The sequence below is a fragment of the Mesoplodon densirostris genome, chromosome 5 (genome assembly GCF_025265405.1).
Source record: "Mesoplodon densirostris isolate mMesDen1 chromosome 5, mMesDen1 primary haplotype, whole genome shotgun sequence".
Taxonomy (NCBI): domain Eukaryota; kingdom Metazoa; phylum Chordata; class Mammalia; order Artiodactyla; family Ziphiidae; genus Mesoplodon; species Mesoplodon densirostris.
The window spans coordinates 84655101-84670211 of NC_082665.1; the positions used below are offsets into that span (position 1 = coordinate 84655101).

At 43.5% G+C, this 15111-nt stretch overlaps 1 protein-coding gene across 1 annotated transcript in view; it reads right to left on the reverse strand.

The window, feature by feature from the left end:
* Positions 1-11969, reverse strand: part of LOC132490480 (caspase recruitment domain-containing protein 8-like) — a 54958-nt gene extending 42989 nt beyond the window's left edge. Inside the window, exons 1-2 of the mRNA XM_060098827.1 lie at positions 11930-11969; positions 9224-9355 (exon numbers count right to left, since the gene is read on the reverse strand). Coding sequence (XP_059954810.1) covers positions 9224-9355; positions 11930-11969 — 172 coding nt within the window. The remainder of the gene's footprint in view (positions 1-9223; positions 9356-11929) is intronic.
* Positions 11970-15111: the final 3142 nt, after the last annotated feature.

Sequence of the window (15111 nt, forward strand, 5' to 3'; positions counted from 1 at the left end):
TCGTTGCGGTGAGCAGGGTCTACTCTTCGTTGCAGTGCGCGGGCTTCTCCTTGCGGTGGCTTCTCTTGCTGCCGAGCACAAGCTCTAGGCACAGAGGCTTCAGTAGTTGCAGCACGTGGACTCAGTAGTTGTGGCACACGGGCTTAATTGCTCCACAGCCTGTGGGATCTTCCCGGACCAGGGCTCGAACCCGTGTCCCCTGAATTGGCAGGCGGATTCTTAACCACTGCGCCACCAGGGAAGTCCCTCAACACAATTTTGATTCACCTTAATTTTTTTTCTTTTTTTTTGCGGTACACGGGCCTCTCAGTGTTGTGGCCTCTCCCGTTGCGGAGCACAGGCTCTGGACGCGCAGGCTCAGTGGCCATGGCTCACGGGCCCAGCTGCTCCACAGCATGCGGGATCCTCCCGGACCGGGGCATGAACCCGCGTCCCCTGCATCGGCAGGCGGACTCCCAACCACTGCGCCACCAGGGAAGCCCGATTCACCTTAATTTTGAAAGTTAAACATCATCCAGGCTTTTTTCTAGAAGACAATAGAATAATTGTCATCCTAGAAAAATTGCAAGTTTTCCTTTTCATGTGTTTCAGTACTGTTTTACGTATAAACCCTGTTCCCCCATGACAGAATCTGTAATATTAGTCAGGGTATTAGTTAAACTGAGAACAAATTTAGAAAAGGCTTGCTGCACAAAGTGGGGTCCACAGGCCAGCAGCGGGGGCATCACCTGGAAACTTGTAAGAAACACAGAATCTCAGGCCCACCCAGACCTGCTGAGTCCCACTCTACCTTTTAACACAATCTCCTGGTGATTTGTAGGCACCTTACAGTTTGGAGAGCAGTGATTTTAAAGTTACTGGGTAGTTCACAGACGCTCCTTCAGGAGGACCAGATTTGGGATGTTAACATCTGGAACAAAATCCAAGTCACTCCTCAGAGGAGCTCAGTGAGGACAGCAGCCTGGGGACCCAGGTCACAGCCCACCCCCCAGCTTAGGTGAGGCCAGGAAAAGGAACAGAAAGGAGGCATGTGCCTCTGAGGTGGAGGGATTCTTCAAAACAAAGGCAAGGGGGTTCAGCTGCTGGGTGGCCAAAAAGAATGACAGACCTCCCCTCCCTATGTATTTCTTTTTGGAGGAATGGTGGAGACCAGCTCTGCCATTACCTGCCCAGAAAACTTTAGCAAGTGCAAGGACATTTCATAGCCTGATTTCCTCATCTCTAATATTACTTTAAAGTGATAGTTTCTATTGACACAGAACTTTACAGTTTGCAAAGCATTCCCATGCATATATTTTCATTTGAGCCAACAGGACAACTCCGTATGACAGATAAAGTAACGTTACCTCCATTTCACATATTGGAAAAGAGAGGCACAGAGCGACCTGAGAGTGCTAAGACCCCAGATCTTCAAGCTCTCGTACTGTGACCCTGGAACCACAGCCACATGAGTTCATGTGTGTGAAAGTAAATTGAAAACTGTAATGTGTTATTCCAATAAAAGGTGTTCCTTAGCACTCTAGTAACATTCCACAAAACTCGTCTAACTGAATTGACTCATCCACCAAGATGCTGGTCCCAGGATCAGACTGTGTTGTGTTTCTCTCCTTGTGTTGTGGTAAAACTATTACCAGGAAAAGCTACTAATTAATATTAGTGATGATGTGCAAATGAATGAGCAATAAAGGAAACCCTAGCAACCCAGATGGAAGGAAATGATCACACTAAAGTTGTTACATTGTTTAGAGTCTTCTGCAGAAAGTAACTGAGAAAATCTTAAATGTTTCTTTTGAACTACTTTGAAGAACTAAAATGACCATTTCAGTTATTTGTTATTTATCCTCATACTTTCCACATTCTTCTACAAGCTCCTATGACCAATTCTAGGAGGTTCAAAGGCAGCTAAAGGACCAGGATAATGTTAAGACCAGAATTCAAGTCTTCTGTTCTTAAAATCAATGTTTATTTTGGGTTTTTCAAATAATGAGTCTGTTTTTTTTCTCTAGAAAGACACAATAGTTTCCTTTCATCTGTCTCTTAACAATAGGTCACACCCTACAGTTCTTTTATCATCTGTTATGAATTTCACTAACTCTAGTTCTTTCTTTGTCATTGATCTTACTTTTAAGTGAAAGGATTTTCAGCAGGGTTTTAAATTGGGTGAGGTCTCAAGGTCAAATGTCTTTGGCAAAGCCTGCGCTAGGAAATAGCTTTTCAGTTAAAGCAGTAGAGAAAGGAATATGAGGGTTTTTTTTCATTATTGTTATAATCCCTGCTCTGCAAATAGATGATGAAAAATACATATGAACACCATCCTATCTAAACTGAAATGTCTTTATTCACATTCATTTCCTTGCCTTTTTTGTGGGGAGAGGGCTCCTTTTCTATTTTGAATATGTATGTAGTCATAAAAACTGCCATTTGTGGTGTGCCTACTATATGCTAAAGATTATACCAAGCATTTAAAATATATTATCTTGGAAATTCCCTGGTGGCTCAGTGATTAGGACTCCATGCTTTCACTGCCAAGGGCACGGGTTCAATCCCTGGTTGGGGACCTAATAACCCACAAGCCGCGTGGCACGGCAAAAAAATAAATAAATAAATAAAAGATACCATCTTAAATCCCCTTTGGTACTATCAAAAATATTATCAGGCTTCCCTGGTGGTGCAGTGGTTGAGAGTCCGCCTGCCGATGCAGGGGACAAGGGTTCGTGCCCCGGTCCGGGAAGATCCCACATGCCGCGGAGCGGCTGGGCCCGTGAGCCATGGCCGCGGAGCCTGTGCTCCGCAACGGGAGAAGCCACAACAATGAGAGGCCCGCGAACCAAAAAAAAAAAAAAAAAAAAACCCAATATTATCAACACTCTGCAGTTGATTATACAGTTCAATAATTACAATAATAGTAATCACTAATTTTCACTGCTCTTTGCAATATAATTGGCAATAGCGCTGAGCTCTTTCATGTGTATTGTCTTGCTTAGTCCTCACATCTGCCTTATGAGGTAGCTACTATTATCATTCCCATTTTTTTTTTTTTTTTTTTTTTTTTTTTGCGGTATGCGGGCCTCTCACTGTTGTGGCCTCCCCCGTTGCGGAGCACAGGCTCCGGACGCGCAGGCTCCGGACGCGCAGGCTCAGCGGCCATGGCTCACGGGCCCAGCTGCTCCGCGGCACATGGGATCCTCCCAGACCGGGGCACGAACCCGTATCCCCTGCATCGGCAGGCGGACTCTCAACCACTTGCGCCACCAGGGAGGCCCCTATCATTCCCATTTTACAGATAAGGAGAGTGAGGGACAGATAGGTTAAGAAACTTGCCCATGGTCACTCAGTTAATAAGTTTTGGAGTGGACATCCATCCCGATGCGGGTTTATTGCCAACGCCTTTTTGTTTCCAGGAGCAGGTTACTGCTGAGTTATGCTAATTTCTTCATAAACACAGTTGCCTTTGAAAGGCATCTGAAGGCCTTGCTCAGTATAGACTCTAGCATTAGACAGATCTGGCTTCAAATCCCAGTGAATTTAGTCTTGCCATAACCGTCAGGACAGTTTCTTCCAATTCTGTCACCAAGTCTACTTTCCAGCCAGTGGAGAAGGAAGAAAGAACAAAAGTCCACATCCCTTCCTTTTACAAGCAAACATGAATTCTGCCCCCTTCCCATGGGTCTGAACTTCATCTCATGGCTAGATCCAAGGAAGGCTGGGGGATACAGACATTATACTGGCAGCCATGTGCTTATCTAGAATTTATAGATTTTACTAATAAAGAAAGAAGGGTAGAATGAATATTAGGACAACCAGGAGTCTTTTCCTCCTCAAGCTTCACCACTCTGTGACCTTGGACAAGTTACTTATCTTCTCTGAGCCTCAGTTTTGTCCTTTGTAAAATGAGGGTAGTAGTATCATAAGCACATGGTTAGGATTTAGGTAGTGCGTGTAAGGTAACTAGCTCAGTGTCTGGCACAAAGCAAGTATTCAATAAATGTTAACTACTATTAATATTGAAAAGGATTGTATAATTGAAGCACCAGATTGAAGCTACAATGATGTATGACGACTCTAAAACTTGAACGCTATTGTCAGCATCCCACAAGGATTGTTTGCTGGGTATTGTATAATTGCTGAGCTTTCTCCTATCTATATTTCAAGGAATTCTGGAGGTAAATGGAGTATTAAAAATGAGATATTTTCAGATTCTCAGACAACTGGGGTTTAATTTCCCCAGGTAGAAATGGTGATCCCACTAGAGTGTATGTGTGTCACCCTATATTATCTAGATATATTTAGATACAATATCTAGATATTAACCTAGAGCAGTGACACTCAGCCCTAATTTTGCAGAATTTCTGGTGGTCTCCAATTATTTCTAAGGCTACAACAAATTCTTCAAAATAAACTTAACTAAAATAATTTTTATGCACACAATATACACAATATTCTGACATTATTTTATGCAACATTTATTGAGCTCTGACCATGTACCAAGCACCCTGATAGGCACTGGAGATACAAGTGAAGGTAGACATGGGCTCTGCCTTCCTGAAGTGAACAGTCTCTCAGGGGAGATAGACTTTAATCACATAATTGTGCAAGTCAATGTTAAAATTGCAGCTCTGGTTATGAATGGGAGGTACATGGTGCTCTGAAAATGTACAATAGGAGAAAATGGCTATAAAGAGAGATGGGGAAGGTTTTGCAAAGGAAAGTCATGCCCTTTCGCCATCTGAAGCATGAGGAGCAGTTGAAGAGCTTAGAGGACATGTTCTGGATGCTCTGGAGTCAGTCAGGTTTTGTGGGGTCTGAAGAATATAACATTTCTTTCAGAAAAAGAATATAAATGTAGCCTACTTTTGCAAATTTTACAAAAACACATGACCATGGAAACACATTGAGGGCCCTGTGCAATTAAGAAGCTCTAAGGCTTAAGCTTCATCAGCTGCAGGTAACCCCCTTGGGATGGGATAGACTCACTTCATAGACTGAAATGGGCATAGTAAGGCCTTTGAGTTGGGAATTTAAGAGGCAGTCTTAGGACCCTTTCCCTGCTACTTTCCACTCTGTGAACTTGTGCAAGTAACTCTCCAGTCTGGTTATCCTTGCTTGTCATACTGGGATTTAAAAAGCTTTTAATAACATAGTATGTGTAAGCACTCGGACAGAAGTGTGATCACTGGTAGTATAGTTATTAAAGCATTTGAGAGACCTTTGTCCTTCTGTGAAATGCAGGTTTATTCCAAGGCGGGAGGCTGTCTCTCTGAATGGTGGTTCAAGGACAACCCCCCTACCCCATTCACAGCATGAGGTGGCTGTCCTGAAGCCAGAGACGGGCTCTCACCAGCCAAAGCCTCAGGCATGTGGCGAAGGCTAACACTGATGGCTTTTGAATGAGCAAGGGAAGTTTCTAGGCCCTGACAGGGGAGACAGTACTCTAGTTCCCTCTTAGAGTTAGAAGTCAGTGAGAACTCTGTAGTAACCTCAATTTTTAGATTTCTTAAAAAATAAATTTATTTATTTATTTTTGGCTGTGTTGGGTCTTTGTTGCTGAACACGGGCTTTCTCTAGTTGCGGTGAGTGGGGGCTACTCTTTGTTGCAGTGCTTGGGTTTCTCACTGCGGTGGCTTCTCTTGTTGCGGAGCACGGGCTCTAGGCGCGCGGGCTTCAGTAGTTGTGCCTCGAGGGCTCTAGAGTGCAGGCTCAGTAGTTATGGTGCACAGGCTTACTTGCTCCGTGGCATGTGGGATCTTCCCAGACCAGGGCTCGAACCCGTATCCGCTGCATTGGCAGGTGGATTCTTAACCGCTGCGTCACCAGGGAAGTCCCTGGAGCTGACTTTCTGAAAGGTGTATTCATGGGCAGAGAGATGCCTCCATCCACCATCCTCAGGATGTGCAACCCAAGGCAGAACATAGCATGGGTGACCCACCATCTCAATTGGCCTGAAACTCTCTCAGTTTTAACACAGAAAGTGCCATGTCCTGAGGAAACTCCTCAGGCAAAACGGGACAGTTGGTCACCCTCCCCCAGCAGAGGGCACCTTGTAAGCCCTCACCATTCTGCTGCCTTCGGGTGAGAGTGGGTGCGACAGGCATTATTATTGTCCACCCACTTCGGGTTCCTCTCTATTTCCTCACAGGAGGGAGGATTACACTTCTCTGTTCCTTTGATGTCATATGACTTGCTCAGTCCAATAAAACATGAATGGAAGAGACGCTTGTGACCTCTGGGTAGAAGCATTTAAGAACTAGTATGGGGAGGGCAGGAGAGAGATAAATTAGGAATTTGTGATTAACTGATACACACTACTATATATAAAGTAGGTAACCAACAAGGACCTACTGTATAGCACAGGGAACTATACTCAATATTTTGTAATAACCTATAAGGAAAAAGAATATATATACATATATATGTATGTATGTATAACTGAATCATTTTGCTGTACACTTGAAACTAAAATGACGTTGTAAATTAACTATACTTCAACTAAAAAAAATAATAATGAAATTAAAAATTTTTTAAAAACAGTATATAATGCTTCATATTTCCTTCCTCCTGCCGTGGCACTGGCAACATCTAGATGGTGGAGGCTCTGTCAGCCTGAATCCCTGAGTAAGGACCACACAGAGCAAAGCCCCACACCAACCCTCAACATTATGTAACAAAAGTGTATAATAAACTATCGTTCTTTTAAGTCACTGAGATTTGGATATCTTTTGCTACTGCAGCATAACCCAGTCCACCCTGACTGATACAGGAAGTAAAACCAAGACCCTATGTAGAGTTTATAGTAGTAATATGGTTTTAATGATTTTCCTGTGGAAGATGATAATAAAACCTTTGTACATATCTCAGTACGATGCTGACAGGAGGAAAAAACAGCGTCATTTTTCCAAACTATCCAACAGGAGAAAGGCCCTGGAATAACCTGAAGGCCTGGTGAGTAAAACTCCTTGGGCCTCAGATTACACTCACAGGTGTTGGCCTCTTGACTTCCCAGAACTGGACAGGTGCACGGTGCCCAGGCCCTTCAAAGCGAAGGAGGCTCTGTCACTAAAGATGAAAAAATGTAATGTGCGACTCTGATAGTAACAGGGTTAAATTATATATTACATATATATATATATATATATATATATATATATATACACACATACACACATACATATACATATATTTAAACAAGTTTATGGAGGTATCATTTACATACCATAAAATAATTTTAAGTTTATGATTTTTAGTAAATTTACCAGGTTGTGCAACCATCACATTTTCATCCATTAGAACATTTCCATCACCCCAGAAAGATCCTTCCTACCCATTCATAGTTCATCCCTATTCCCACCTCCAGCCTCAGGCAACCACTAATCTACTCTCTGACTCTATAAGTTTGCCCTTTCTTGACACTTTATGTAAATGGAATCATACAATATGTAGCCTTTGTGCCTGGATTCTTTCATTTTGCATAATGTTTTTGAGGGTAATCTACATTGTAGAATATATCGGTGTATATATCAGTATCAATATATATGTTTTAACATATATATCAGTATGAGTGTGCGTATATATATATAGATAGATAGATAGATAGATAGATATAGCGTGTGTGTGTGTGTGTGTGTGTGTGTGTGTGAAGAGACAGGGTATGATGGAGAAATCTTAGGCCTCAGAGGCTATCAAATTTGTGTTGAAAGTACAAATAAAAACAAACAAAAATATATGTTGAATCCCAGTCCCTGGAAACTCTCAGAATATCAGTTCAGTTACTCCCCACTCCCTTAAGAGAGTAACAAAGTCTCTTTATCTGAGTACAGATACTGCCCAACATTTTCCAGCATTTTCATCCTCAAGGTTTATACTGAAAAGTGACTACACATCAGAAACAGTATCTCCCTGTCTAGTGATACAGAGACAGGGAAGAGCACCAGAAACCTCACAAAGGCCATCTCCTCCTTGCCACTCAACTTCTCCTCAGCCCTGTAGACGGAGCAACCGCAGGTGTGCAGCTGGCATCGTCCCTTTTCCTTCCTCAGGCTAGTCTTTCCAGCGGTGCTAATGAGCCCTGGAATAAACTGCTCAAGAACAGGCAGCAGGAAGGCAGGAGAAAAAAGGGACAGGATAGTTCATAAATCAGACAAAGAAGTAGCAGATACAGCCCAAGCAGGCTTAAAGGGAAAAATCCTGGGTATAGGGATTTGTACTCAAGATACAGATACCTACATACCTGTACATAAAGCTTTTTTTACCTATATACGTATGCAGTGTATATATTTTTAAGCACCATAAACTTTGTATACCCTGACTGCTTCCATAGTGCACCAAATATTTGCTCTGTTAAAAGATAATAAAAACGTAAGTAAGAAGACATCACAATTATTTTTTTTTGGTGGCGCCGCGGGATATTAGTTCCCCAACCAGGGATTGAACCCACACCCCCCTGCAGTGGAAGCACAGAGTCCTAACCACTGGTCTGCCAGGGAAGTCCCAAGAAATCACAATATTGCAAAAAGCATTTACGCCCAGACCTGAGGAAAACTACTAGGGGAGATGTTTCCGAGACACCCTATTCCATGGCCTCTACAGGAGAAGAAACTTTAAAAAGAATGGGTAGGGCCTCCCTGGTGGCACAGTGGTTGAGAGTCCACCTGCCGATGCAGGGGACACGGGTTCGTGCCCCAGTCTGGGAAGATCCCACATGCCGTGGAGCAGCTAGGCCTGTGAGCCATAGCCGCTGAGCCTGCGCGTCCGGAGCCTGTGCTCTGCAACGGGAGAGGCCACAACTGTGAGAGGCCCGTGTACCGCAAAAAAAAAAAAGTGTGTATATGTATATGTATAACTGATTCACTTTGCTGTACACCTGAAATTAACACAACATTGTAAATCAACTATACTCCAATAAAAAAAATTTTTTAATGCCCTATTGCAGGGGTTCCCACCCTAGCTGTGCATTAGAATCACCCAGGGATTAAAATATACGATGCCCAGGCCATGCCCCAACTGTATTAGTTTTCTGTGACTGTGCAACAAATCACCACAAACATGGTGGCTTAAAACAACAGAAATTTATTCTCTCACTGTTCTAGAGTCTGGAAGTTTGAAATCAAGGTGTCAGCAGGGCCGCTCTTCCTTTGAAGGCTCGGGGGTGGGGGTGATGGTGGATTTTCCTGTCTCTTCCAGCTTCTGGTAGCTCCAGATGTTCCTGGGCTTGTGGTTGCATAGTTACCTCCATCTTCACCTGTCCTTTTCCTCTTCTGCATGTGTCTCTCCTCTGGGTGTCTCTTATAAGGATACTTGTTGGAAATATGGCCCACTGGGATAATCCAGGATGATATCATCTCAATATGCTTAATTACATCTGCAAAGAACCATTTTCCAAATAAGGTTACATTCACAGTTTCTAGGAAGTGAACATACCTTTTTGGGAGTAACCATTCAACCCACTAATAATTGCTACAGACTGGATGTTTATGTCCCCCGAGAATGCACTTGCTGAAACCTAATTCCCAGTGGGATGGTATGTGGAGGTGGGGCCTTTGGGAGGTAGTTAGGTCATAAGGGTGGAGCCCTCATGAATAGGATTGGTGCCCTTATAAAAGCGGCTCCAGAGAGCTCCCTCACGTTTTCCACCATGTAAGGACTCAGCAAGAAGACAGGCTGTCTATAAACCAAAAAGTGGGTTTTTACCAGATGCCAAATTTTCTGCACCTTGATCTTGGACTTTCTGGCCTCCAGAACTGTGAGAAATAAGTTTCCATTCTTTATAAGTCACCCAGTCTATGGTATTCTGTTATAGCAGCCCAAAAAGACTAAGACAGAAATCAACCAAATAAATCAGGCTCTTTAGGAAGTGACCCTGGGCATTAGTATTTTTTAAAGCTCTCTGGGTAATTCCAACATACAACCAAGTTTAGGAATCACTAATCTATTTGAACTGCCATCTCCTCCTGCCCAGCAAAGGTCCTGGGGTAGAAACAGATAAAAAGCCCAAAGAGGAGCCCAGAGGATGTTCCTGGCCCCCAACACACATCTGAAGCTAAGCAAGATTGAGTGGACTGTCCAATCTCAAAGGGAGAAGAGGGGGATAGTTGAAGAGATGAGATTTCCATGGAATAATATAAAAAATGCCCAATGGGATGGGAGAAGCTTCTAGGCTTTTTGGGGTTTTTTTTTTTTTTTTTTTTTTTTTGTGGTACGTGGGCCTCTCACTGTTGTGGCCTCTCCCGTTGCAGAGCACAGGCTCCAGACGCGCAGGCTCAGCGGCCATGGCTCACGGGCCGAGCCGCTCCGCGGCATGTGGGATCCTCCCGGACTGGGGCACGAACCCGTATCCCCTGCATCGACAGGCGGACTCTCAACCACTGTGCCACCAGGGAAGCCCAGCTTCTAGTTTTTAAGGTTTAGAATCTGTTTATAGAAGGAAGTGTTGCTAATGGTTAAGGGCAAGGCCGTGAAGTCAGATAGGCCTGGTTTCAAATATTGGTTCTGTCATTCTCTTGCTGTGTGACCTTGGGCGTGCTACATAACCTCTCTGCACTTTAGTTCTCTCATCTCTCAAAATAGGGATGAGACGTCAGCTACACTCCTATCAGTTACAGAAATAAAGGTTACCAATGGGAATTAGAAATGATGGCCCCAACTCCCAGAGAGCTGGCCAACTGGATTCAGAAAAAAATGCAAAACTATGAGAAACAAGTTAAATATATAATCCCTTGGTTATTTTTATCTGTAATTACTAAAATGAAAGTAAAAGGAGCATTGAGGCAGATCTTGGCACTGTGCCATGCTTGGGTTTGGTGGGTCAGAGCTATGGTTGCTACCTTCAGGTCTACTACCAAAGGGACAAATGATGCTGGCACAACAGATAATACCTCTACAACCTCTGGTCACCAAGGAAGTAGTCCAGGTGGTGAAGGAAAGCAGGTATTAAGGGTGTGAAAAACCAAGAAACTATTAAACCAAAGGATACAGTGTGAAGGAGCTATCTCATTTTGTAGATCAATATCATCAGCTTCCTGAACTTTTACTAAAATGGGTAATGAGTGTGACTTAACTTAGAACTGGTCTACTTGGCTTTGAATGCTGCAGAGTACAAGAGCATGTTTGATTGATACAGGACCTACAGCTTACTATTGAACAATCAGAAATCAGAGATGGCTATATATGATCCAAACACACAGTAGGTTGTTCCTGAAGGGACAGCTAGCCTGAGGGACTGGATAAAAGACACTGTAAGGTTTCTTTTCCCTGAGAATGTTAGCTGATGGCTCCCCTCCCTAAATGCTGAGTGGAACTCCCCAGATGAGGCAGCCCATATGCTGCATATGCAGTCCATGCTGGATTGGCTTTATGATGACCAGGATGTGCACCTATGTAATATGCTCCTTAACTTAGATCATAGCAAATGCTGTGATTAAGGGAGCCCCTTTTGCACAGACACCCCATGTAAACCTACTGCTGTGAAATCAAGCAACAGTTCAAGAGACCATATCAGAATTGTTATCTCAGTTTACCCTTAGTCTAAGAAAATTGGATCCATTCACAAAAGCATAGGGGGGAAAGAGCGATTGTCAAGGTGATAGGAACAGAGTAAAGGGACAAAGTAGATAATTAAATAGTTAATCCCACTAGGGGATTGTAAGTAAAAAAAAAAAAAAAAAAAAAAAAAGAAGTATGGGAGACCCCTGTAAGTTAATCACTATGGGTAATCACTCAAGAAAGCAGGTTTGCTTAATCACAAAACCAAGCAGGCTTGCTTAACAGCAAGACCACGCAACAGAAGCATGAGACATGCCCCAAAACAATAAAAAATAAAACATCCTGCCCAGTGAGCTCAGTAAGTTAATGATTCCTAGGACATGCTCTTCTAGGCACATTAAAAACAAAAATATAAGGAAAAGGTGACATTATACTAAAACCTGAGATGACTTACTACTTTTAGCATACGTTACTGCCTTTTTGCTCATTTCCATCGTGCCATGACAGTCCTGGCTTGACCTTGTAGGGACAAGAAAACTCACCTGCCCAACCTGGAGTGGGAGCTGATGATGGAAGCGTGACGTCTATTCAAGAATGAGAAAGAAGGTGGTCTTTTCTCCCTCCTTTTTTTCCCTTTAATTATAAAACTGTAGCCCACTAAGTTCTCAGGGTGAGGCACCCTCTTGCCTACCCGCTTATAAGCCGCACAGGCATCCTATGTTAATCAATCACTTCTTATCTACCACTTTGCCTCTTGCTAAATTCTTTCTGCTCTAAAACATAAGAGAGCAAAGCTCCTCAAAGTCTCGCAGAACACCACCTAGTGGTTTCAAAGGAGCTAGTCCCACCAGGATGGAAATATTCATATAGTTATTAAGAAATGGGCAGAGGGGCTTCCCCGGTGGCGCAGTGGTTGAGAGTCCGCCTGCCGATGCAGAGGACATGAGTTCGTGCCCCGGTCTGGGAAGATCCCACATGCCGCGGAGCGGCTGGGCCCGTGAGCCATGGCCGCTGAGCCTGCACATCTGGAGCCTGTGCTCCGCAACGGAAGAGGCCACAACAGTGAGAGGCCCGCGTACTGCAAAAAAAAAGAGAAAGAAATGGGCAGAATATGGAGGACATTGATGGGGTCAAAACATCTTAATGAGGCACTATTGGAGGTTGAGTGGACTGATGGAGCTCCTGCTGGTACCCTAACATTAAAGGGCCTTAAACAAATCCACTCTATTTACTCTAGTCTGGAGGAATTTTTAAAGCCAGAAGGCAAAGATGGCAATGAAAAACCTGACCTTGTATCACAGGGGGCGAAGGTCAGCAAATTAATCGGGATGAAGATTGACAAAAGGGCCAAGGTCCCTTGGCCTGATCCCTAGCTGGGGACCAAAGACCATGTGCATATGTGTGGGTAAAGTGACCAGAGGGTGGACAAAAACTATTCTGGGTGATTTCAAAACCTAAAGAAGGCCACAGTCAGCTTGGGAGCATGTGAAGCTGCAACCGTGATGGGATTGAGGTGAAAGTTTGGATGAAAATTGGAACATTTGAACAGACTTCATGTGAAGTGGTTGTGTTTCCTCCACCTGAATGTTATTACTGAGATGGATATTATGTCTGATTGGGGAACACTTCCTATATCTTGTATTGTGAAACTGAAGGCATGTAAGTTTGCCTTTTGGCTCTCGTGGATTGGACATACTCAACGAGAACCTATAGATTTGCTTGCCCCTACACAGGTTGTTAATTTGACGCAGTGTTGGATGCCTAGTGGACAAAAAGAGATTTGCACTTTAATTAATGACATATTAGAAGTTGGAGTGCTGGTGCCAACATATTCTCTGTGCATTAGCCCTGTGTGGCCCATGAAAAAGGTGATGGCTCGTGGAGACTACCAGCAGATTATCAAGGCTTGAATAAAGTAGTATCGCCTACAACATTAGCAGTCCCTGCTATGGTTGCAACAGTATAAAAATACAAGGGAGCGGAGATTGGTACTCAGTGATTGATCTTGCAAATGCTTTTTTTCTTCAACACAGAGATTGGTACTCAGTGATTGATCTTGCAAATGTTTTTTTCTTCAACACAATCTAAGAAAAGAGCCAACCACAGTTTGCTTTCACTTGGGAAGGATCCCAATTTACATTTATTGTAAAGCCCCAGGGTTATTTGAATTCACCAGCTGACTGCCATAAGTTGGTTTGATAATATGCTACATTGATGATATCATGATAGTATCAGGAACTGAGGAGCAAGCAAGCACATTTTAAATGCAGTGGCAACACACGTGACCAACAGAGGATAGCTGACAAATCCAGCCAAGATCCCAGAGCCCACCCAAACAGTAAAATTCTTAGGAATAACCTGGGCGGAAGCCACCCCTGACATTCCACGGCAACTAAAATAAACAGGTGTCATACCTACCCCTGGCACTAAGTAAGGAGCACAGCATCTTTAGGGTCTGGATTTGGAGAATGCATATTCCACATCTGGGAGTATTGCTAACTCCTATCATAAAACTACGTGAAAGAAAGCAGTATTTGAAAGGGAGCCGTAACAACAGCCAAAAACAATGGCTCAATCAAAACTGGGCCATTATGATTCATACTCCGATAAGATTTTGGAAGTATCTTCGACTCATATGTAACACAGACTGGAGTTTGTGGCAACAGCCCATGAACACTGCCCAGTGGTGACCTCTGGGATTTAGGGCCAGAAAATTTTCAGATGCAGCAGTATGGTACAAGTCATTTGAGAGGCAATTATTGGCTTGCTATTATTGGGCATTAATTGAAGCTGCCTCTATGACTGAAGGACATAAAATAATCTTGAAACCTGAAACACTATAGCATTATGTCTTGGGTGATGTTGGAGAAACTCTCCAATAAGGAAGCCAGTGCCCAGAAGAGCTCCATAATAAAATGGAAGTGGTTTATTCAGGGACATGCTTCTGGAGAAAGGCAAGGAGGTTTTCATCATATTCAAAAGCAGGTAGCCTCATTTCCTCTGGGGCTGACTTTGGAACCATCTGAGGAGCTACTGCTATTGACACATGGGTGGTATTTTATGAATAGCTCTCAAGTAACCTACAAAAAGCTGATTGGCTTATGGATGGCAGTTCTAAAGCGGATGGGCAGCTTCCTGTTTCGAAGGCTGCACACTGTGACCAACTAATGGAAAAACTATAATTGAAAAAGTTGAGAACAAATCAGCTCAGTGAGCTGGATTACATGTATTTTCCTTGCAGTGAACAACAATTAGAGACCCAAAATCTGGGTGTATTCCTCCTCTTGGGCAGTGGCCAGTGGCTTGGCCACAGGGTCAGGCAGATGGGCAATGGAAAACTGGATTAGTAAGTGGATGTCCATATGGGGTATGGTCCTATGGAAATCACTATGGGAATTTAAGGGGAGCATTAAATAGGACATGTCAATGCCCAGGAGGACAACCTCTTTCCCGGATCGGACCATAATTGGAACCAGCAAGTGGTTGCTGGTGCAACCACTCAAGCTGGTGCCCTCACTCAAGGTGTTCAACTGGGTCCATGAAATAAGAGGCTCTGGGAGGAGCGACAGCAATGCTGAGAGGGCTGATTGTCGACATAATCGTCCTTCACCCACAGAAGCACAAAATGCCAACCAG